Source organism: Hippoglossus stenolepis, chromosome 21 (genome assembly GCF_022539355.2).
Source record: "Hippoglossus stenolepis isolate QCI-W04-F060 chromosome 21, HSTE1.2, whole genome shotgun sequence".
Lineage (NCBI taxonomy): Eukaryota > Metazoa > Chordata > Actinopteri > Pleuronectiformes > Pleuronectidae > Hippoglossus > Hippoglossus stenolepis.
Window position 1 is genome coordinate 18,469,696 of NC_061503.1, and position 25,629 is coordinate 18,495,324.

Below are 25,629 nucleotides of genomic sequence, written 5' to 3' on the forward strand. Positions count from 1 at the left end.
AGAGCCATAAAATCTCTATTGGAGCCTGAAAGTGTTTATCTACTCATAGTGGTGAGTAGAGAATGAGTGAAGTTCCACTTTCCTGTGAACTTTCCCTTTAACGTGTCTCTGACTTTTGAATGAATATAAAACAAAATAAAAACAATGTGATGTTTCTTTAAATCCCTCTGATTGTTTTTATTATAAACCGCGCCCCTTCTCTGACGTCGCAGCGCACGCTCCCGGAAGCAGTTGCCGGACGTCATGACGTCGCCGCTTGTGACTTGACGAAATGGATCCGAGATCAGCTCGCGGAGGATCCGAGAGTCGGAGGGTTTCCACCGGAGGATAAAACACACACACCCCCCCCGCAGACACACACTCACACACAGCCGCAGGTTCGATCCCGCAGCAGCAGCAGCCAACTCACACACCGCGTGAAAGTAAGTCACCGCCCGCCCGGGTTAGCTTGGAGCTAATGTAGCATTGAGTGTTTACTCCCCAGGAGAAGTAACGTGGTTCAAACTATAATGTTTTAAATTCACTTCTACACTAAGAGGAGTGTGTGTCCGTGTGTCCTGCGGCTCGAGGGGGACATGAGGACATGAAGACAGCACCAGGACAAACTACTTCCAACGTTTAGTTACAGGAGGGACACTGGTCTGAGCAGCATGGGCGGATCGTGGTAAAACAAGGGGCCCGGGGGCACAAACAGAGGAGCAGCCCCCCCCCGCTCACCCCTCAAACTACATGTGATTGAGCCGTGACATTTGTGGACTTGATGCTCATTAGTTGTTCACTTGTGTCTCATTTGTCTCTCGTTGACTGTTTGTCACATTCTGGTAGTTTTGTCTTCGGGCTGGACGATGCGGCCAAAAAGTGATAAAGATATAAAAATGAGCCGATATCCACGACACGCGTCCTCCACCGAATCAAGGTTGTGCTTTTAAACTCTTTTCTTTGAAACAGTTAAATCTGCTGTTAATCAATTACGTGTTGTCTCCTCACCGACTCGATATCGATTTGTTATATGGCTATAATTGATATTTTAGCCCCAATCTGTGGATCGTTATTTGTCTCTTAACGATCACTTGTCTCTCGATGGACGTTGTTTGTGTCATTTGAATCTTTCTTGTGGTCGTCGTGACTCTTAGTTTTTGGTCTCCGCCATCGTCCTGTCGTCATTTGGTCTTTTATCTAGTCTCGTTTGTCATTTCTCTCTGTAGCTTTTTGGCGTTTCTCTCACTTATGTCTCTAATGTGGTCATTTGAATCTTCCTGTGGTTGTTGAGTCACTGTGGCGTCGCCCCCCCCCCCACAACACTTTAAACAGAAGCTCTGACTCGTGTGCGGTCGGCCAACTTGTTGATCCTTCCACGAGGCCAGTGCCCAAAGGGGAAGAAAGTTAGTTCCACTTCAGTTTACTGTTATCGCAGCTGTATCACAGTATAAATAGAAGTACAAATATAGAAGATTTGAAGGGATCACTCTCATTTCATCATTTCCAGCGCTCACAGCTGAATATTGGTATCGATAGTTGACCCAATAGTTTGAGCGATCTTTGTTAACGAGCTGTACGGTTCTCCTAATGTAAAACTTTAGAGAAACCCTGAAGAATCTTTGCTCGGTTCAGGAAGTGAAGATAAACTCTTGTGTGAGTGACTCAGTGGTTTTTTGCTGACCAGCTTCTCTTTTAGACGATGAGTCATCAGCTCATGACGCCACCGTAGAAAAGGTTAAAAACAAAATAGAGCTTTTGATCCACTTGATTAAACCGTGTCCTCCTGTGTCTTTGCAGTGAAGAGCTCGGTAGGATGAACAGCAATCAAGATGATGTAAGTAGCTCTTTCCCATTTTCTACACAACACAAGATTCACTTCTAAGCAAATTTCCTCATTTAATAAAAGCTGAATAATTCCTCCATTTGATATTTTTAAAAAGCATTTCAGGAGCTACATCTGTGTTGAGGGTTATGATGTCCCTACACAGAAATACAGATCCTATCAGTTTAGCCTCGATACAGTAAAACACAGACACGGTTATTTTAATGTAAATTTAAATGTATAAAAATGTGTTTCCTGTTTCCGTCCTCCAGGAGTTTGTTGCAGTGCGGGTCCAAGATCCCCGCATTCAAAATGAAGGCTCGTGGAATTCACATGTGGACTTTAAAATATTCCTGCATGTGAGTATTGATATAAAAATCACAATATAATGACAATAAGTAGAACTGTGCAAATGTGGTGTGAAGATTTGCTTTGTTTTTGTGACGTTCATACTTTTAAGTTTCAAACTTCTTGGTCGGATTAAAAACAGATTAGAAGCCAATTAAGAAACCAAAGATTAAATGGAAGGAAATTTAAAAGTCTATTTGTTAGTGGGAAAGATTTGATTGTAGCCTCAGTTATGTTGAGTGTGAGAAAACAACAAGTTGATAACAGTTGTCTCTTTTTATCTGTGTTGTTTACCAGCCTTTGGCCAGTTTTGCAAACCTCAGATTGATCTGTTTATCCTCTGGTCTTTATCTTTTTATTCCTTGATGGTATGTTGGTGCTGCGACACGAGCATTTCCCTAAACCATTTGAAGATAAGTCAGTTCTATGATGCCCAGAGGACGTTTTATTCCAGATGAATATCACCAGTAGTTGTGCGACAGTGGAGCACTTTTTGCCACTAAGGAACAAACTTGGTTTTCTATAACTGACGCTACAGAAAACAGGTCAAATAGAAGCAGTAAATAACCTGGAGCTTCAGATACCACTCGCTTGATTAGATCCCCGTCGCCCTTTTCAACCCGACGTAACTTCAGTCTGTGGAAACCACTGCAGCCGACAGATTCCTTATGTAGCGTGTGGACAGGAGCTCTTATCGTTGTCTCAGCACTGGGCTGCGTTGAGGAATGCTGCGTCAGCACAGGGACGGTCGTGCTGTGTGGGTGTCGACTCGTGAAACTGGTAACGATCGTGTGACATCACATGATCAGGCATCATTCAGCTTGTGGTCGATTTGTTGATGCACAATGTGGGAATCAGAAAGTTAAGAGTTAGTTTTACTTGGTTTTCAGCTCCACTTACACCTTCCAGGAAAATACTACAACGCTTTCATTACCTGTAAACTGTAAACTATAAATATTATACAAGATTAAACTCACTCACAGTAAACTTTAGTCTTGAAAGTACAGATTTTTATTGATATCTTTCCTACTTTGGGTGATGATCAATGTGGTATTTAGTCTTAAATGATCTTTGTTTAAGATCATTTCTTTATTGATAAGGCTGCAGGATATTATGTTTTGTCCGTCAGAAAATAGTAAACGTATAACTTGTTGCAGACAAATCTAACATCTTCAAAAATCTAAATATAATCTGGATATTTTCATATTTGACTTTAGAAAAACTCACGTTTGAGAAACTGGAATCAGGAAGTGTTTGATATTGTTGTTTCCCGGGACTTTTACCCACTCTAGGAATTAGTTCATGTGTTTTAATGACGTGGGAATTGAACCCGCGCAGCCGGCACTGTAATTGATTCTGTCCTGTCTGAAGGCAGCTTGTTATGCAAACATAAGTGGACTCTGTCACACGTTGGAATCACTGGCATGTGATTACGCTCTTGTTCTGCCATAATCACAGCAGAAGTCATTCTACTGACATTAGTCACAAACATACAGAGAAGTGATTGTACAGTAAATTGGTGTTAATTTGTATTTTATTGTGAAATCCTGTGAGAGAACAAATCAAGAAATGTTATTCTGCCTCTAAATACTTTAAACTTCTTGACTTTCTTGTGCTCATTAGTTCCTCAAGGGAATATTTTTAATTGGACGTTTTGAGAGCTACTGAAAAATACATCTTCTAAACACTAAATGCATCAAGGAGAAATGTGCTTAAACAGTTTGAATCTGACCGCTTCAGTCTATTATTTACTGATTTAATAATTACAATTTGTTGAAGAAACCTATAAAATATCACCTACCTTAGCCTTTTAATAGGATTACAGCTCCTCACTGTTAAACTGAACTGTGGAATCATGTGTTTTTGTTCCCAGACCAACAGTAAAGCCTTCACAGCCAAGACGTCCTGTGTGCGGCGGCGCTACAGCGAGTTTGTGTGGCTCAAGAAGAAGATGCAGAAGAACGCTGGCTTGGTGTAAGTACATCGTCCCGGTTTGTGTTTTCTGTCTTTCCAGAGAAGACGGCGGAGTTTTGAAACGATGATTCATCCCAAGTCAAAAAACGTAGGACAGTGGTTTGACCTGAGACCCGAGCTGCACCTCCTGTATCAGCCGGGAGAAGAAGAAACATACTTGAGCATTTATTAATCTGCTGCTCTGTAGCTGCACTGATCAGGAGTAACGACACCTGCCCTCATATACTGTTACACTACTATGAGAGTGTGTTTCCCTTCACCTCCTGAACACTAAAATACTAAATATTCAACTCAAATTCATCAGGTAACGAGAAACAAGTCGTTCTGATAACACTGTGGTAAAGTAGGATGCCACTGGCTGTATATAATCAGGAATTACCCAATTTCTGTGTGACTTGATTAAGTAAATAATCTGAAACCTTTTGCTTGTGGCTATTCTTCCAGGCCCGTCCCAGATCTTCCAGGAAAATCCTTCTTCTCCTTCTGCAATGAGGACTTTCTGGAGACGAGGAGGAACGGACTTCAGGCCTTTCTGGACAAGTCAGTTCTTCGTCTTGTTCTTCTGGAGAAAAGCATCGATAAAAGCTCAGTATTTAATCTGCTGTGGCTCTAGAAGTTACCAGACGTCCTGACTCTGTGTACCTTTGTCCTGACAGAGTGGTGAACATGACCGTGTGCCTGTCGGACAGCCAGCTCCACCTCTTCCTGCAGACCCAGCTGCCGGTCGGTCACATCCTGGACTGCGTTCAGGGCCACACCCCGTACTCGGTGACCGACGCCATCCTCACCTACGCCTCGTCCAACTGGGGCTTCGCTCAGGCTCAGGAGGAGGATTCCATCAAGGAGCCGAGTTTGACCGTCTCTTATGAGTCCATGGAGAGGTAGGAGGGGGGATCTGAACTGAGGGTTTATTGTTACTATCGTGGAAATAATCTTTAACTTGAGTCTTTATATTTAGATTCTTTTCAAATGGTTTGTGCAGGAGCTGCCTTTACAGTGCAAGACTTAAATTGTTCAGCATATTCGGAAAAACATTGTTCATTAGATTCAATGTTAATATAAAAACGTTGCTTAATTCAGCAATAAATTCCATATTCTGAACAATTAGCACAAACTGCTGCTTGCTAGTTAGCTTAGCTTAGCATCAAGGCTGAAAAGTGGAGGAAGCAGCCAACAAACACAACCTGCCCGTCAGGCTGCTAAGGAAGTAGAAGTCCTGTCGGTAAAACCCCAGAACCACAACTTGGTGACTTCAGTTTTTGAACAAATGACATGTGTTAAGTTTTCTTCTGAGTTATTGTCATGTCAGAGTTGTGACTTGCTGTTTTTTTTATGTAGATTTTTATGAAAGCTCCTGTGTATCTGCCTCTGGGTCTAGTTATTAACAAGCACCTGAAAAATAACAAAACAGATGCTTCGAATCAGCTGAAATTCAACATTAATGTGATTAAACTCCATGTTTAATAATTAAAGTGTTATTGTTGGTACAAAGTATTATTTCACCCCTTTAACAACCAAGTATCTCTAACTTCCAAGTGTTCATTAGAGGTGCTGGTATTTGTCACCGTTGGACAACCAGACTCGCTCAGCTACTGGTTTTAACTTTATATTTAATATCCAGACATGACTGGTTTCCATCCTCTTGAGTCTCGGCAAGATGGCAGTTGAGAACATGTTTCACAAAAATGTCAAACCAGTCCTCTAACCAGTTTCCCTCTCTCCCACTGCACAGTCCGGCTCCTCATCAACCAGTTCTACAAGCTACAGAGACGCTCAGGCCCGAGCCGCTCTCCTGTGGAGACTCTGACCCTCTGGCAGATTTACTGGAGCTCCGTGAAAAGGACCAGACAGAGTTACAGCCCGAGGAGGAATCCTCCATAACCATCTGCCAGAGGAGCGACCATCTAGAGGCCGTGGTCGAGTGTGAAGCAACAGAGGCCACCTTCTACCTGGGTGACATCCAGGACGAGAGCCTCGCAGAACAGACCCAGCAGATGAGCTGCCAGATACAGACACCAGTGGAGGTGCACTCGCCCATGGGGACTGGTTTCCAGAAGGGCTGTGAGGTGGTTTGTGAGCTTGAGAGTGCAGAAGAAGAGGAAGAGGAAAAAGATGTGACTTTAGATACAGAAGAAAAGACTGTTTGCCTTTCAGAAGTGGAAGTAAAGACCGATCAGCTGCTCAGTCCTGAGGAGACACATATAGAAAATGTCGCCTGTGAGCCAGAACAATGTATAAATCCTGAAGTAATATTAGATTTTAAAGACAATGACTGTGAGAATACGATCATAGGAAGTAGTGGCAGCTCTCAGGAGGAGGTTCTGGAAGTCGTCTGCTCTGAGAGGCAGGTTCTAGAAAACCACGTCACCTCTGAGCTAAACCACGCTGACGCCACGGAGGGTCAAGTTCCACACGTCCGCTGTGAGGAGGAGTCAAAGAAATCAGACAGCGAAGAAAGTTCTGAATCTGAGAGCGAAGAGGAGACGACACCTCAGTCAAAAATCCACGTAGAAACTGAGGATGTGAAGAGCGTCCCAGAGGAGGACAGTCGCAGCGGCGTTCAACAACTGGACCAAGTTGAACAGGAAGTGGATTTAGTGGGGACCAAGGATGACAGCGACGAGGACACGCACTCGCTGCCGTCCTCTAACGAGAGCATCGTCAAGGTCAGCGACGAGGAGGAGAGCATCTGTGACGACACCGAGGAGTCGATCCAGGCTGTGAACGGCTTCGTGAAGATGTCCGACGTGGACGCCTCCAGCCGGAACATCTTGGACCTGCAGATGAACGGATTCCCTGTGGAAAAAGACGAGCTACACTACTTCACACCTCTGGACCTGAACTCCACCGAAGCTGGTGGAGACTTGACTGAAAGTGGAGACTTCAGCGTCCTGGAGAGCAGCTGCGTTCCCGGAGCAGCCGACGCTAAATGTGCGGAGGAGGAAACTCTGGAAGACTCACGAGGTGCAGGTGAAGGTTTAACAGCTGCAGTGACACCCGCGGTCCACGAGGCGGCTGAGGGACACGTCCTCTAACAAAGACTCAGTCACACACAGATTAACGAGGTTCATGGGCGGAGCTGTTCAGATTGTTGTGTTTACCTCCTGATCCGTTAGAGTCCGACGAGGACAGAGACGTAAGATATTTAAGAAACCACTCAGACGTTAGGCTCAAGTTGTTTTTAAAATAGAGTTTATTTAATTTTAAACTATTCTCTTCTTTTAAACTCAGGTACACTAAACACTGGCACCGTTTTTCTCCTCTGCCGTAATGATCGGGATGGTTCCCCCCCCCCGCTCAGGTTTACAGAAACAGACGAGATGCATCTGGTTTCCTGATCAGAAGCTCGAGGTTTTATTGTTGTATAAACAGAAAGTGAATATTTCTAGAGCTGAAATTACTTTATTAAATTATGACAAACACATTTGAATTAAAGGATCAGTTGTAATTTACTCACGTGAGGATTTGATTTTTTTTTGGGATACGCAATGAAAATCTCTGGGTTTTGGACGGTTGATCAGGTCATGTGACATCACCGAGGTCTGTGGGAAGTTAAACCAGGCATGTTTCACCATTTCCTTCATTCATAGACAAAATTATTAGTGAGTTGAGGAACAATAATCAGCAGATTGATAAGTGGTTGCAGCCCCACTTTCACAGTAAATACATCTGCTGTGCTGTGTTGCCCATAAGCAGGTTCCTTCCTAACGCCCGCGTCTCACTGGATGTTTTTACAGCACGTGGCGGCTGCGTCGCTGATCCTGCTTTAACGATAAAATCCTCGTTAAGCAAATAAATGGATCGACAGGAAACGCTCGAGTGCTTTTACTTAGATTTTCACGGTGAATCGCACTCACACCAGAGACCTGAGAAGCGGCTCGTGGCTCCAGTGGGTCCCGGGCGTAACGTGATGCAACTGGAAGTGACAGTGGACCAGTCAGTTCCAGTTACCTGCCAAGAGGCTTCAGTTAGAGTCGTCTCAACAGACACTCGACCGAATGGGGGGGGGGGAGGAAGGAAGAAATAACGTTAACAGAACAAAGCACAGATAAATATGGTTTGGTTTCATGAACAATTATCAGAATTGAATCGTTAATCGACTTAATTTACATCGAGACACTCCCACAACTAACTTCTGGAACACGTTCAGTTCTTTCACTTTATGTTTCTGACTCAAGACACTGGAGTTCTCTCTGTGAACGGACTTATTTCACGTCACAACGCACAACGCGTCCTCTTCTCTAACTAAACCACAGTTGAATAAAGGTGAGCGTCACTGGTTTTGAATAAAAGCCACACTGACGGGAGTCTAACTCACTGGGGAGCAGTGGATTCCACGTGGTTCCCTCACACTACTGCTGAGTCTAACTCATTTAGATGCTTTTAAAAAGGGACGCACAGCTGGTTGTACCATTTGAACCTTCAAGCTTTCACTGTTTCACTGTTCAATGCTCATAAATGTGACTATAGAGGTACAGTAATCCTAAACTGGGGGATTTCCTGTTGTTGGATTGAACAGATCTGAGTTCAGATTTCCTTCTACACTGTAAATGAGTTTGGAGACAAAGCCACTGATTCTACAGAGACTTGTTTCATTACAAGGACGATGACAACCTGAGACGTGTCCATGTAAACATAGAAAATATAATTTACTTTATTTCAAATCGCTTGTGTTTCGTCTTTATTGTGTCACGTGTGACTTTGTGTATTTCTATCAACACACATCTCGTGCTTTTAATACACGATGTTGGAGCAATCCTGACCCCTAGTGGGTGGAAATGGAACAAGATTAATAATAAAACTGAATTTAAACAGTAAATACTTGACATGAGATTTCTCTTATTTTTCATACAGTATTGGGTTTAAAATATTTCACATATCACACAAAACAAATGTGGATTTTATAAAAAAAAATGAATAAATGAATATCAGTGATGAAAAAACAAATAAATAAAATTCAATCAATCTACATTTTCAACCAGTGAATCAATAAAAGTCAGAATCATATCAGTCCAAAAATAATCATTCAGTTCATAACAGGGCTGCTGCTAATAGTTATCTTTTTTATTATCAAATTATTCTCTTAAATTGGTAAAGTTTAGTTTATAAAATGCAAGAAAATAATGGAAAATTCTCCAGTCTAAAAGCCAAATATTTTCCATTAATAATAATTACACCTTAAATTTGAGAAGCTGGAACAAGAAAATGTTTTAGAATTTTTCTTAACTTCAATTATTTATTAACTAAAATGGTTGATTGACAAATGGATGAATTAACTAACGAAGGAGCCTTTCACATACGTTTGGGCTCTGAAAGAAATGAGCAAAACTGCAGCAGATTGACAAAGAGATTTTAATTTGTATGAGAGAATAATAATTTACAGTCTGTATCAGAGAGAATATTGAAATGTCATGAGATTATCCGTGAGGCCTGTCAGCAGCAGCTCTGTAGTGAAACAAAACAAAAGACAAACACACCATCAGATGCATCAATAATTCAGTTTTCATTTTAAGCTGTGCCTTTCTAACAGTATCAGGGAATAATTTTCTTAAATACCACATCTGACACTGTTATCGTGCTTCTGCTGCACATATTTATTCTCACCTATCGCCCACTGCGGCGTTCAGATTGCTTTTTGCAGTACTTCCTCCAGCCAGCAGATGCCATAAATGGCAGGTCAACGACTGAATATACCTCAATGGCAATCTGGACGAGCACCAGGGGGACAGTTCCTGTGTATCAGGCCACAGTAATGGTCCATAACGCTGATGATAAGAGAGAACCTCCGTACCTGTCGGAGCTCAGAGGATGTAAGCAGGGTGCAGGAAGTCCTTGGGGATGATGCCCACGGCGCCGTTCAGCTCGCCGACCCACCAGCCGTGGATGTTGTACTCCTGGACCCAAAGTGAAACAAATAAAGATCAGCGAGTCGTCGAGGAGTCGGAGAACAAGCAGACGAAGCAGCAACCGGCAACAATCTCACATTTTTATTTCATTTTAATGCAACGCTCGTCTCATAATATTAACACAAGAAGAACCATTTGAATGATTTGAACTGCAGTTGGATTTTGGCCTTTTGCTTTTTCAGTGGCGGCTGAGATAATGAAATAAAGAAATGTTCTTCTACTCTGGAAAAGGAAATCCAGAAAAAGTCGAGAAGCCCTCACAGGAAACAGCCGTGTGTGATATTCTGCGAGACATCAACCTGGAGGGCGTTCCAACATGTGGGAAACAACCGGAGTGAGACAGTTAGAGTCTGAAATCAAACTGCTTTTTAGTCACGGATGAAAAGACACAACTGCTTTTCCCCCCCAGACTGATTAAAACAAAGGTTCACGTTTGTGCTGTGATTAAGAGAAACAGCGACAGGATCAGAGATTCTCTCGTGTGAAATCAAATCAGTTACATTCATAAAGGGACAATTCACACATTTGCCTAAAGGAGTTTTAGAATCGGACTCCGTTCATCCTCACATCACCGAAACAAACGACCTGAAAATAAGAGAATAAATAACGATATTGACATTAGATGAAATCCACTGTAACTCAAGCTGGTGTCTGAAAACATTACATCTGAAAAAACTTTTTATTTCAACATCAATAAAAAACCTTTAGGGTTTTTTTTGACAGCTGCTAAAACACAATCAGCAGTTTTACAGAATCACTTTGTGTTTTCTGTTGCTTCTGACGAGCAGGTTTTACTTTTTAATAGGTTTTTTAAAAAGTTTCAATCAATTTAAATACAGATAAAATGAAGTGCATGTATTGAACGGCTGAATTAAAAGTAATGTTTTAGTTAAATATGAGGAAGGAGTTGATCCTGCAAGAGGAAGATGAAAATATCATTTCAACTCTGTTAAAATTTGGCTTTAAAATAAATGTGATTTTAATGTGAATCTGATTGTTCCTCTTATCAGATATGTTCCTTTTTAAAATTCATGTTTTTGCTTTACATTTTGAAAAGATCTAAATGTGATATATTATGTTGCATTTAATCATTAAAAATAAAATGTCTGTTAGATAACATCCCGATACACTTTCATTTGGTTCTTCTGTTAAAACTCAGTTAAATAATCAAATATTCTATAGTTGCATTTCATAAAGAAGAGTGCAAATTATTTATATTTATATTATTTTAGATTAAAAAAAAATATTGCAAATGTGCACATTGAATACTTCTTAAATTCAGACTGAAGTAACCGAACGCAGATCTGTGCTGGATACGAGTCTTAAACCTTCTGGGAACTTGAGTCACATCCACCACGATCTCCTGATCCCAGTGGGGAAGATCTGTACTCGATCAATATTTGGCCTGAGACCAGGAGGGCGTTAAAGCTCAGAGGAGGCACCAGCCGGCCTTCGTTCCTCCCCGTCCTGATGGAGCGGGGGGGGGCTCTTCTCTCTCTCCAGCAGATTGAGAGTTTAGCACTGAGGAGACTGAACACTCAACTAAACACAAGCTCGCACCACGTCTGTGAAATCACATGGACACAGACACACACACACGCGTCTAAAAGACTACGATTCTGTCATCAGGTCAACAAGTCGTCCAAACACCTCAGAGTCATGTGACCTGCAGCTGAGCCTCAAAAACCATGTGTGTTTCATCTCTAACAGACGACTGAGACTCAGATGGTCGATCCCCGGCCTCGTCGTTCTGACTCCAGACTCAGACGAACTCCCACTCGACAGTTCAGTGTGTGTGTTTCATCACGAAGGGGAAAGTTAAGTCCCCATAAGAGCACAGAGGGAAAAGCCCGGTTGTGGGAAACCTGGCTCCGGTTCCCATTTGAGAGGACGTGAACAGAGGAGGAGGAGAGGGGAGACAGACGGACGAGGGAGGGGGGGTGCATCGACGAGAGAGAGCGAAACAGTTTTCCTCTCCCTCGGGGGCGTCGCAGCACTATTCCACCAACCGTAGTGACAGAGATTTTTATTTATCTCCGTGGCCCATCTGTGCAGTCGGTCTCAAATTCTCCCCGAGAAAGGTCTTTTGGATTATCAGCGCCGCCATTTTAATACGACTGCTGCATCACAGAGTGGCTGCCAATGGCGGTGGAAGTCTGTCAGGCGTGCAGAGTCCATCTTCCTCATACTTGGAATGGGTTCATCCAGAGTACACCTGCTGTAATAGGGACATTCCAAGAGGCGCGGAGAGTAAATTATCCAAATGACAAAAACTAAGCCAACTCCTCAATGTCCTCGTCCTTCTGTTTGTTCTCCTCTTTTACGTTTGATTTGTTTTTGGTTGTAATTTTGCGTCTGAAGCTTTGAAGTGCGGCGGTCGGGGCGTGTTTCGGGCTCGCCGTGCCACCGTGAGCGATAGGCCGAGTTGTTAAGGATCGGTTGGAAAGTGGAAGATGCTCGCAGCGAGACGCTCGGGGGGGGGGGAAGCTAAATCAAGTGGGCCCGAGCGGCCGAGGCCTGGGAAACGTCTGCTTTCGTCCCATTAAGGAGACGTACCGGGACACAGTGTGTGGCGGTGAGAGGTGACACATATCAGAGCCGGTGTTTGCTGCAACCTGGATGCAGATCAAATCAACTCAGTGTGGGAGCAGAGGGGGCGGGGGAGCAAACAGCGCCGTGTTGTGGTGGCTGCGGCGCGTTGACTCGTTAACCTCCCGGTGACTCCTCTGCTGGCGCGAGGAGGTGGGGAGGGTGGTGGTGGGGGTGAACGAGCATGGGCGGGGCTGGTGCTGAGAAGGAGCAGGTTGCCATGACAACACCTGCAGTGTACCGGCGCGATCGTTTATTTACCACTCAGGGGGCTGGCTAATGGCGGCATTCTGATGGGCCCATCGCTCACGTTCCACGACCGCAGGACGGATTGACAGCCGCCCGAGCCCGAGCGGGGGGGAGACGGTGAGTCGAGGTTGGTCGGTTGCGGTGAAAGACAGCGGGGGTGGGGGCAGGTGTCGCCTCACGCCACCGACTGTACCTAAAGAAAACACACCTCGACACACAGCTTTATGAAATACACCTTTACTTCTTTAGTAAAAATTAGGAATTCTCTGTGTCCCTTCTCTCTTCTCGAACACACACTCGTGCTCCCTGATGACACACTCACACACACACACAGACACACAATCCCAAATGCATACAAAGTAGGAGGAGTGCTAATAAGCCTGACACATGAGGCATCTCTCCTCGGCCACCAGCTGACTGAGGCAGGCCTTGGGCGTGATGGAGCGCAGGAAGTCTCTCATTGCCCTGCTGCTGAACCCGCCGCCTGGGTGTTACAATCTCTCCCTCCCTCCCTCCTCACCTCCTCCCTCCTTTCCCTCCCTCCTTTAGCAGCCTTTCTGCTCGCATCCTCTCTTGTTTTTCCTCCCCCCTCCTCTGCCCTCTCTCCCTTCATCCTCTACGTGGACTCATCAGATGCACTGCAGCCCTTCTGCAGTTCTTCCATCACGGGGGTCACCCTAACAAAGAAGCATGGACACCTTTCGCCCGTTAGAAGCCCGCGATCTGTAACCTGCAATCGGGTTAGCGAGCCCAGGTACACTTCGCAAATGAGCCGATAATACGTGAAACCAGGGAGGGGGGGGGGGTATGCTTATTTCTTTCGATTATCATAAAGATTTCTGTGCAAAGAATAAAAAAAGAAAGAATCCTGTTGAAATCAATCCAGAAATATTGAAGGTAATTCTGCACGAGCAGCGATGGAAACGGCTACTTAGTGTCCATTTTTTCCAAGTGGGCTTTTAATTAAATCAGTGAATTGGCTTCAAATTGGAAACATGACAGAGCATGAGAACATTTGAAAATATCTCAGGGACGGTGAGATTTAATAAAAAGAAAACCTACTCGCTCCTTTCTAATGCACGCCTGGGATTACAGATAGCTCCTTAACTTAATAGCAATTTAAAGTGGATTTGTGTATGCCACTGAGTGTCTGTAATGATGGCTGTTTACGCCGCCCCTCATTTATAATAATTAAGCAGAATGGATTGGGGGTGGGTTGCTCGGACACGGTTCTGGGCTATTGGCTTGGGCTGAATAATGACCTACTGTAGTTGACCGGGGGATGACCGCTGCCTCCTGCGTGACCCCGAACCCCAGACTCACCCCCCGCTACTCCGGGTGGTAAATAGGATGTCTTGCCTGTCTATAGCGTCTTGGTGTCTATGGCCACAATAGCAGCCAGGGGTCTTTAAATGGGAGTGTGACAGAGAAACGGAGAGAGAGGGGGGGGGGGACAGGGTTCACACAAAAGAATAAAGGGATCCCCCTCTTTGTCTCTCTAGCTTGACTTTTCCCCATCTGATTGTTTGCCCACTTTTGCTTTTCTTCAGCTGCATTCAGTGGCTGTGACCTGTGGCCAGTGCAGCACACCAGCTTGTACAACACAGAGAAGCCGTGATGACCCCGAATAGAGTCACAGGTAGCTGGGATAGGAGAGAAGCCATTTAGGCACAAAATGAGTTTTAGAATTTCATATTTTCCTTTTTTAAATTCCATAATAAGGCTCAAAATCCCAGCATGTGAATTTAAAAAGGCTCTAAATCAGCTTTTGGTGTTTGCATAAGTTCAATGAAACGGTCCTGTTACAGGACTCTGCCACAGGGTGTCAGTGGTGTCCACGTTCTCATTGTCTCCAACAGGCAACTGAACACTTCAGGCTAATGTGAGATGACGCCCTGCTTTGGGAGACGCAGCGGATTGGCTGGCCCGTCTCCCCGTCTCTGCGTTGTGGTTGGACAGCCGGGGAGGAAGAGAGGTGAGCAGGGCAATGGAGAGAACGAGGGAGAGGTGGCAGCAGCGCTTGCCAGAGTTTTAAGGACCCTGGATGGGTTTGTGCCATAAATCTCTCCCCACTCCATCCCGCCGTTCTCCATGAGTGCCTGTGGGAATACAGGAATGTGACAGCTGACCTGTGGAGCCCATGTCTTTTGATTGTGGATACATAAATTAGATTGGAAGAATGCAGGACAAGCTTATGGTTCAGTGTGGTGGCCGTGGCCGACAATGTGCACACGTCAGGGAGAAGTAAAACAACAGCTTTGAGCAGCTGTGATAAATGAACACAAGGCTGCAACATACACAATGTAAATCCTATCACAAATTCCCCTCTGCATGTTGGGATAAGCTGCAGTTTAGATCATCGTGTTGCAGGGAAACATCTCAACAATTTAGTGAAAAAGAAAAAGGTGTGATGAGTGTGATATGTGCAGCATTAGTCATCACACACTGAAATGTCATTGTAAAGCCATAATGCGCATTAGAAAAATGCAAGCTCTCAGAAATGAAATGCCAGAGCAAAAAAAAAATAAAAGAAATCACAAGATGGATTTCCCGGCGTGTTTCTACCTCATGTATCAGCGCGCTGAGCATCGAGCTCTGCAGAAAGCAAGTCAGGCATCGCTGCAGCGGCGGAGCCACACGACCAGATTAATCCTCCTGAACTAATGGGATTCATATGAGTTGTGAGGTTCCTAATTTATTTACTTTGTCAGTGACACCAGCAGACGTGCGCGCGCGCACACAGCAACAGGAAGGGGGGGGAACACACAAATACAGTAAAAATGCCCCCACTTTACAGTAAGTGAGGGATCAATAATGATGGATGAGGGCCTTTTATACAATCGGCATGTTCTCCTCAGTTCACGGCCATATGACACTACGCCTGTGGCGATCCCATTCTGCACTTCGGCAGTCAATCACATCCCAGCTTTAAAAATAACAGTTTGTTAGCACCATTGATTTAGCACTTAGAGCGTGTCCTTATTACCTTGTAATTATGGTCAGTGTTGACATAACAGCACAGACAACCAGGCCTCCCACCCTCTAAGAGAATTTATGGGCCCTGGTTTTATTACGGCCATTTCATGTGTCTGGGTCCCCAGTTAAGCGACAGACTTGAGATCTAGCCAAGGGCCCGTATTTCACTCACGGGAGGTCAGGGTTCTCAGGAATCCCCCGTAAAAACGGAGCGTCGACAGGGGCCTGCGAGCAGCACAGGAGACACAGGGAAGTCCTCCCAGAGGGCTCGTTAAAGTGAATCGCCGATTACAGGCCATAATCCAAATAATGCTATTCAGGAGGGAGATGTGATGCTATTAGGACGCAGACTGGGACACAGGTGGAGTCGTGTCGTCACACTGAACCAAACACTCCAGGAGCCGCTCGGACATCTCCGTTGAATAATTTACAGCCTTGCTTAAGACTCTGGCTTTAAATCCTCCTGGAAGATAGTTAGAATATTCTCCTGTAGTCCGTCACCGTGTTATGACTTCAGCGCACAGCTTGACAAAACGAGAGGGATCTGTGTCATTAGGACTGTGGGACGCTGCAGCCAAGTCCTGCTTCCAACCTGGACTTGGTTTGCTTTTAAGCTCTCCAGCGAGGTGGTAATCTGATCCATACAGTGAGAAGTGATCCTCCACGGAGCCAGGTCCCCCCTTTGTTTCCCCAAGTACGCTGCCTCTGTCATCTTCGTGTGAGAAATGAACATGGCTGTTTTGACATTTCCCCCCATCCACCAGCACACACAGACACTGAATGCTGCCATCTCATTAATCTGGCACTGCCACGAGAGCCTCAATTAAAAGTCCATCATGTGCAAAAATCATATTTCACCTGAGCCACGTCTGCCGTTACAAACAAAAGTCTCATTATTCTTCAACAAATACCGACACTGTTCGTTTATTCCAACAAAATCTACAACCTCAACTTCTTCAGTTGACTCAGAAAGTGGGAGCGTCTCTGTGTTTAATCTGCTCCAAAGGGAAAATATCAAGTCTAATTAAGATTCAGCTTCTTTAACTAAGGAATCACGAGGTTGAATCCATAATCTCCACCGGGAAAATTACAGAGAATAAAGCTGAACACGCTGTAACTTCCTCCTCTCGCTGCTCGTCAGATACTTTAACCTCAGCGCAGAACACGATGGTTCAATCTCAACAGTCGGGGGAGCGAGTCGCCGTGAGCAGCACAGTAAAAGTGCCCAAATTACAAGCCATTGATTTCCAGTAGGGTGTCTTTTCACTGGTAGATACTCTGCATGCAACTACGAGACGGCCATAAAACACAAGGAAACAGATTGAGAGAAAAGATTTGAGATGCACCTGCAGTTTATGTCGAACAGAAAAAGGGAAGAGCTTCGCATGGCTGCCTGCTCAATTAACCCCTGTGATCGAGGCGCCGTAATGAACAACAGCTCCATTACGCAGCGCGCGAAATGGTGCTTCACCCCTAGTGGCCCGGGGAACCGGCAACGCCACCGCTGCTGCTTCTCTGCTGCATCGAGACGCAAGCGCTCGCTGAGATGTTGGGGAGATCAGCAGGTTGTGTGGAAAAAGCGAACGAGGACACGGCGATTTACTGGAGCTGACGTTGTTTAACCCCCTAAAGATAATTAACACGTTTTGAAAACATCGGCATCACATTGTAATCGTGTCGAACATGAGTCGAGTGTGCGGTCGGAGATTATTCGTGTTAGAGGTGAAATGTAGAGAATTAGAAGATTAGAAACTATTTTTTTCATATTTAATTGGGAATTGGAAATCAGTTTGCTATTGATTCATGAAGTCCAACACAAACTATTTAATAACAGCACGTTTCCCCTACTTCCATTTTATGCTCAAGTCCGAAATACGCAACTAGAAAAACATCGATTTTGACGTTTTACTTGGGACTAGGAAGTAACTCCCTTCTCTGTGTGTTTATACACTTTAAGCAATCTATATATTTGTATTTTTCTTTTTTAATTCAAGTTTTTTAAGGCCCAAAACCTCTTGGATTATTGCTGCTGACGGCGCTGCTGACCTTGCTAACGACGTAGATGAGATCTCCTCTCTCGAAGGCCAGCTCATCCGGCTCGTCGGCCTGGCAGTCCCATAGACACTGGTAGTAGTTAGCGTAATCTGATGACCAAGCTGGGAGGAAACGCAGAGCACAAATTTAAATTAAAAAACAGGACAATGGTGATTTTCGTGAACTATCAGGCTGGAGATGTTCTCATTATTAGTAGATGAGTGTGATGAGGCTCTGACCTTGTTTGCCGGGGTTCTCACTGCTCTCATCTGGATCCAGAAAATCCTCTTAAAAGAAACAAACAGAACATAATGATATTTGTGACGGAACATTTATACTTGTCTGTTTGACCTTTAGGAAGAAACTAACAACAATTTTTCAATAGATTTCTTTTTAATCTCGAAGGAAATAAAAAGCATCGTCAGACAATCTCTGGTGTCGTTCTCTCCGTGTGACAGAACTCCTCAATGGGATCAAATTCATCAGAGTCACCAGACAGGGGAAAAAGTTGAAGAGCACGAGGCTGCCTTTAAGGCACGTGGAGGCGGACGTGTCATCGACTGCGGGGCGTGGCACCCGGTGGTCTGAGAGGTGACACCGTGATACGCCTGCCCTCTGTCTCCCACATCCATCCTTAACACTAGCAGGCTGACAGCAACGCCACAACCCAGCAATACTATCCACCTTCCAGCACAACCTGCGCCTGTGCTTCCAGGAAGAGCAGGAAGGACGACACACACACACACACACACACACACACACACACACACACACACACACACACACACACACACACACACACACACACACACACACACACACACACACACACACACACACACACACACACACACGTGACCAACAGTCTGTGTTTGGATGCAGAAACACTTTATCGCTCTCAAACCCTATGATTACAATTAAATTTAAAAAATATTATTACTAGATTATTCGATTTTTATTTTATTCCTACACGATGACAGAAAAAATAAAAACGTATGTAGAATAAAAACGACATTTTATTTCTGTTTGCAAAGGGGCCCAAACATTTGTGAAGCGACCCTCCGCTGCTGTGGAGAAGAGCATCCTTCAGCCGAGAGGCCCCGGCTCTGGGCCAACGGCTTCTATATCAAAGTGATTTAATTTTCCAGTCAATAAAATCAGTCATCAGCTCCAACGCTTCGTTCCGCCGGCAACTGAGCCTTGTTCCGAGTTTTCAGGCAAAACCGAGGGAGCTTGTCGTGTAGAAAACGATGCTCCAGTCCTCCTCTGCATTTCTTTACACATTTAATATCCATAACTTTAGGAGAATAACTTTGAAAGGTAACTCCTGCAAAGTAATCTTAAATAATCATGAGAGCATTAGCAAGGAAAAAGAAGATGCGTTGAATACAAGCATCTTTCCTCATCAAGGAAAATAACAATAAACATCTAATAATTGCACAGTGTCTAATCTGTGTGTAGAAGCTGGACGTGAGCAAAAGGGAGCTGCGGAGTGATTGATAAGTGAAGGGGTGAGAAAGTGAACAAAAGAGCCCGTCATTCGATATGCCATCTGTGGTCAGGGTCTGTACCTCTTCCCAGATGGCTCTGAACGCCGGTGTGACAGACTGAAGACTGATTTCCCTCTCACCAGTGATTTTGGCGAAGGTAATGTACTCACTGAGTGAAACAGAATCTTGATGTATCTTATTTAATAGAAGGAGTGATGGACGACGGCGCTGAGAAGATCGGATCACCCCTTTTGTCCTTCTCGGGATCTTGTAGCCACGCTGACACACGGGGAACGTCTCCGCCTCAGTAGAGACTTTCTCTCACACGCACACAAACACACGGATCATCTCGTAACGGCCTCAATCAAACTCCAGTTTCTATAAGAGACGTTAAGAGCTCCAGGACTATTTTTTTACTTCCTTTCAACTAAACTGCTGTTGCTAGGCGATTTTAGCAAAAAACTCTGCTTAGTGGATTGAATTGTGGAGCTATTTGTTGCCTGGCAACGTGAGCTAATTGGATGTACTATGACAGAGCATTCGGGCCGACCTGGCTCTCGCTGATTTCAACAACATACAGTAACGGATCCTCAGCGAGAGGACAGAGACCAGAGGAAGCGTCAGGAGAATCTGCTCCTCGTCCTGTGTGGCTCTGCAGCGGCCGCCCCGGTCCTGACAGGCTTATTAGTGTTGCTTGATTTAAAATGAGCGATCAGCCTGGGTGTCGTGGTGATGGGGAGGCACCTGGCAACACGGCCATCGCAGCCAGGGAAGCTCATCACAAATATTTTCTTGTTGCAAACACCCCCGAGGGCTGGAGTGCGTGTCCATTTGTCTGACTGAGTATCACACGTTCTCGCGAGCAGCACCTTCCTGTCTATTTATCTGTGTGTGGGCGGCTGCTGCTGCGTCTCCGAATGTGCAGTGACCACATCCTCGTACCTGGCAGCACCTCGTAGATATCCTCGTCCTCTTCATCAACCTCCCCCGTCTCCCGCCCTCCGCCCAGTCTGGCGTTCCGAGAGGCCTGGGCAGCACCGGGCCCCAGCGGGGGAAGGTGGGTCACCCCCTCAATGTCATCATAGGTCTCTTCCTCCTCCTCCTCCTCCTCGTCGTAGGGGATGCAGGTGGAGCTGAGATCTATGAGGGCAGGAGAGACGACGTGATGTTAGCCTGAAGATGGAGCACAGCGCCGCACAAAAGACACTCACATGTATTAAAAGGGTAAAGTAAGAGAAATGCCTGAATGGTCACGGACGAGGACACGTGCCACATCGCAGCAGTAACAAACAACGGAGGCTTGTATCCAGGCGGCATAATAATGATTTTTATATTTTTTTATTGTGTTTTTCATTGATTCAGTTATTTGTCGAGTCTATAAAATGTCTGAAATAGTGAAAAACAGGCGGACGTCTTTGAATTGCTCACGCTTCATTCCTTAAAATCAATTCAGTCGATGATAAACAGAGCGAAGCAGCAGATTTCAGAAGCAGGATGTTCGGTAATGTTGCTCAACAGATTAAGATGATTTCTTCTGGGTCTCTACATCGTTCACAAAGTTAAATTTAACATCTTTAAGAAACAACTTTGTGTGAAATTTGATGCCCGGTTCACCAGCTAGTGTAAAAAAGACGTCAATGACGAGCAGGAGGAACAATAAAACCTGGAATTATTAAATGCATGATTTAATTTGTTACTTCCTTAAAGTGTAAAAAAATAAATTTCAAATAATCATCTAGATAAACAGCAGGACATTTATTGATGAATGGAATAATGAATTTTGCATAAGGTCATAGGTCAGATTCATTAGTAATCTGAACTTTTAATTCAGTTTTTGCTAAAGTCATAAAGGAGAAATTCATGACTAATGTTTCTGACCCTTTTCTGTCTAAACACTGATCCGTGAACTGGTTACTCTTACATTTTATACCTCATATTTTCTCAAACCATATATAATATCTATCAGAGTGACCAGAAAAACAAAAGTACACGTTGCAAAGCCAAATGAAGCCTGGTTCATTCTGAGGTGTATTCAGGAGGATTTAAAAGAATCATCTGCATCAGACTGCATCTCGTAGTAAAACCCGACTGGAAGGAAGTAAGACAAACTGCCGAGTGTCTGTTACTTCCCGCAAATCAGTGGCCCAGCCCGAGCCCATTTTAGAGTAGACGAGGCAGGACCGCTCGCTCAGATGGAGGAGCCGTCTCATTGCAGGCGACCGGCCACTGCAACACAGGGTATCAGGTCCTCGGCCGTACACCAGCGGCCAAGCAGAAATCAATGTCACTGGAGGATAACCAGAACATCTACCAATCAATTTCCTGTAAGTTGGAATTTGGTAGGAGGGTAAGGGGGGAGGAGTGGTCGGACGGAGGAGGGAGGGAGAGGGGTGGGGGGGTGGAGGAGAACTAGAGCTACATGATGGTGCACGTGACGCGGTGGGCGACTTGTGGACTCAGGAGATTCAGGAGTTGTGTGCAGTTAGTGATGGATTCGGTGGTTTTCTCTGGAGTCAGAGATGATAAAAGACTCTTTCACTTCTGACCTTTCAGCCGCTCGGAAACACGACCAGACTCCGGAAGAGAAGAGGGTTTATTCTGCTTTAACCGGGTTTTCTAAATTCATCTTTGTGACTATTTAAAAGTCAAGTCAATTTTATTTATATAATCCAAAAATGAATTTATTTTCGACTCACGACTTTTTAAATGTCCTTGTCTGAAGATGACGTTGCTCTTCCCGAAAAACACACACGTGGGGGGTGCCAGAAAACAAACAGGCTTACCTCTAAGGACGAAATTGATTTGGTCGACCCACTCTCTGGCCTCTTGAGGGCTGCTGGCGGTGAACTGGAGGGACAGAGGAGCAAGAATCCTGTAATTATCATCTCATCTGCAGAAGCATTACGCAGAAATGAAAGTCCTTTGATTTTTCCTCTTTGAGATACAGAACAAATCTCTCTCTCTAGTCGGCTTGGAAATAAAAAAGATAGAAAATTGCATTGCATAGAAATTACAGTGTAGGAATTATCAAAATAGTAAAACAGTAATTAAAATATTTAGGACATATAAAGTCAAATCTGCCGGATGACAATATATCTACAATATTTATTTTAATAAACACAATCACGAATAAAAGGTTCAAGTAAGGATCATTTAAATTATGCACTAAGTCAATCAACTTGTCTCAGTTCATTTTATGTGGATGAATAATTTCAGATCTAATCACATAACACATATACTTTGTTTTTCAATAAATTGTCACTGCTCCCTAGTGGACCAACCACGTAACAGAGACTGTTTCTGAATTACATAAAACCTCCGTTTCTTTATTAATGTCGATATTTCGATGTGTTTTAGATATTTCCTCGAGAGGAGAGAGGCACATTTTAAGTAAGGACACTCCTGTAGTCTCAAAACAACTGAGCACCGATTCCACAATAACATATCTTGACTTTTAATTCCCAACACACACACTTCTATTTGCACGTGGTGGTCGTGGTGCTAATCCAGACCTGAAAAGCTCGTCGTCCATGTGCCACGAGTTCGAAGCAGGCGTTCCTCCGGGAGTCTTTCCTCAGGTTGGTCACCAGCTGCACACTGTACCCGTTGATGTAAAAGGAACCGTTCTGCTGTTTGTCTGTGGGTGGGGGGGGAGGAGAACAGGCGGCGGGGCTGTTATCTGATTCAGTTTAGGTATTAGCTGTGATGTTTCTGCATGGTGGCTTTTCACACAAACCTTTTTCACCGCGAAAGTAGTAGAATATTGAGTTGTTCAGGACGCACCATCTCTTCTGCCACTCGGAGCCAAAGAAGCTGTGTTCTAATTACATACAGATATGTAGGTTTCCGTCAATATACAGCATTTGCACTTGCAGTTTTCCTTATTGAGTCAAAATCGACCCGGGACCGGTGTCTGGAAGCAGCTGTACCTTTTCGTTTCTTCTCCATGTAGCCTTGTTTCAAGATGTTGCTGAGGTCCTGAGCCGCCACAGGAGGGATGTCACTGAAGTCTGTGAACACACACAGTTCATCGAGATGAAGACAGAGCCCGACATGTCCCCAGATACTGAAACTAGGGAGTAGAACATTTCTGATACAGATATTAAAAATTGTCAATGATTCCCAGGATGTCTTTATTAAATCCTTATGACTGAAAATGGAATTGAGGCTTGATATTTTACAGTTTGTATATAAATAACTATAATTATGAAAACACCAATACGACCAAATATATGGGAAATAAACTTATTTAACTAATTTAACATGAATACATATCTTTCCAGCATTGTTTATTCTGTAATATGAAAAAAATATATAAATGCAGACACCTATGTTATCCGTCAACTGACAAATCGTTGTGGCTCTAATAATTAAATAGATCAAAATGCTCATAACTTCTGAGCTTCTTCAAAATGCCTTTTTTTTTAGCCAAGAGTTCAAAGTGCAAAGATATTTGATTCATAAAGAAATAAAGACAAAAGCATCAAATCAAGCAGCAAAATGAATCAGCTAATTTTTTCGCCACTAACGCCTACTAAGCTGCAGCTTCACCCCCCACACACACACACACTGAATATAAAGGCTCCAACCCAGTGGATCAAATACATCCCTGCAAGGCTGTAGGAAACTGGGATCAATACATTTACAGTGCTGCTGAGCACTGCAGTCCATTCATCTGCTCACATTGCACTTTTAATGGGACTAACCTTCCTGTGGGGACTCGAACAACTCTCATCAATTTGCAAAGTCAAACTTTTAACATGATAGGACAATGGCACAACCTTAAGAGCCTCAAGTTAATTAGTACAGTTGCTGGAAAGCAACGCACAATGCATTTCCGATGGCATTAAGTCGACTGAGTCATTTGTGCTGGGGGGAAGTTTTGAGATGACTTTGCTCGGCTGTTTATGTTAATGGAGGCGCTGGAATCTATATGTGATTATACATGAAGTGCGTTTTAACCACTCGTCCACCACAACACTTCCGGAGAAGCGGTTTTAACCAGCTGCTCCTTGTTCCAAGATGGTTTAGAAGTTCTAACGAGGAGTGAGCTCACTTGACCCGTTGTCTCGCCTTCAGTCGTTGGCCCCTGGTCGGCCTCCAGGGCCACTTTCTGCCCTGGACTCCAACAGGACTACCCGGTTTCTCCACGTGTCAAAAACAAAGCTCGGCTTCCTCCGAACTCATTAGTCAACAGGCATTAGTCTCACGAACAGGAACCGCCTTTTTAGTCTGAAACACAGGAACAATTTAAAGACCATTTCCACGAGCCTGTGTGACACCTCACTCAGAGCGCGGATGACAAGGGGAATGCCTGAAGTCCATCCCCCTCAAAGGGGCCCTGTTTAACTGCTGGGAAAACCCAAACATGTCACCCCAAACAGGGTCCTCTAGCTTAAACAAAGACCCCCACCCCAACATTACAAAACCAGGAACCTCTTCCTGATTTAAAACAAATTACTAAATACTCTTTCCCGTCTGAAAGTGGCTGATTTGAGAAGGTTCTCTTGACTTTGTTGAGAATGATTCTCATAGCGAGCTAATGAAGTCGATATCTGCCTTTACCTTGGTTTAACATTCCTGGGATTTAACTTCTCAACAGTCCGGCGTGTGATCCGACAGCCCCGCCGCCGCTGCAGCTCGTGGGCCTGACAGATGAGCGGGTCATTCCAGAGCAGAGCCCCAGACACCTCACGGCACTAACACGCTCACATATCATCAGCCGGCCTTTTGTGGATGGACTGACCGGTGACACAATAAATACAGAGGTGCTCAGGAGTGTTTTCTCAAAGAGAACCTGATTCAGTACATCATAACATCGAGCAGTCATTACGCTCCTCCACCTCATCCATCCGCCAGCAGCCCGTCCATTTTTCCCTTCTGGGCCTGCTTCCCTGTAGCGGCCCGCGTCTTATCCCCTCATCCGTCTGCTTCCCTCGCTCTTCATCTATCTCCGAGGTCGAGCCCGGCTAATAGATGAGGAGGTACAGAATCAACATGGGATCACTCTGATCTGCTCGAGTCAATAAACATTACACATTTGTGCGTGTTTAACACTTTGGCGCAGAGTGACCTGACCTCACTTGACTGTCCTTTGTACGCGTCCTCAAACGTGAGCACAGCAGGGGGGGGGGCATGAACACGGGTTTCAGAGGAACCTCGAAACACGTGCACCATAGTTCTAGTTTCTTCCACGGGGTCGCAGCAAAGCCTTGAAGCATCACCCTGCTTAATTCTGCTCAGGTCCCTGATCCCTCCCTAA

The 25,629-nt window shown here is 44.6% G+C and overlaps 2 protein-coding genes across 2 annotated transcripts in view; one reads left to right on the forward strand and one right to left on the reverse strand.

Moving 5' to 3' along the window:
• Positions 1-216: 216 nt before the first annotated feature.
• On the forward strand, positions 217-8,942 carry snx11 (sorting nexin 11). The gene is made up of 7 exons (XM_035145887.2): positions 217-422; positions 1,777-1,813; positions 2,074-2,160; positions 4,023-4,123; positions 4,568-4,663; positions 4,780-5,004; positions 5,856-8,942. Exons 2-7 carry the CDS (start codon positions 1,793-1,795, stop codon positions 7,156-7,158), a joined length of 1,833 nt encoding a protein of 610 aa, XP_035001778.2. The 5' UTR covers positions 217-422; positions 1,777-1,792; the 3' UTR covers positions 7,159-8,942.
• Positions 8,943-9,456: 514 nt separating this feature from the next.
• Positions 9,457-25,629, reverse strand: part of skap1 (src kinase associated phosphoprotein 1) — a 29,152-nt gene continuing 12,979 nt past the window's right edge. The window contains exons 5-13 of the mRNA XM_035144853.2: positions 23,297-23,377; positions 23,104-23,187; positions 22,880-23,004; positions 22,151-22,214; positions 20,310-20,507; positions 18,117-18,164; positions 17,890-17,999; positions 9,915-10,017; positions 9,457-9,568 (exon numbers count right to left, since the gene is read on the reverse strand). Of these exons, the coding sequence (XP_035000744.1) occupies positions 9,925-10,017; positions 17,890-17,999; positions 18,117-18,164; positions 20,310-20,507; positions 22,151-22,214; positions 22,880-23,004; positions 23,104-23,187; positions 23,297-23,377 (803 nt within the window). The 3' untranslated portion in view covers positions 9,457-9,568; positions 9,915-9,924. The remainder of the gene's footprint in view (positions 9,569-9,914; positions 10,018-17,889; positions 18,000-18,116; positions 18,165-20,309; positions 20,508-22,150; positions 22,215-22,879; positions 23,005-23,103; positions 23,188-23,296; positions 23,378-25,629) is intronic.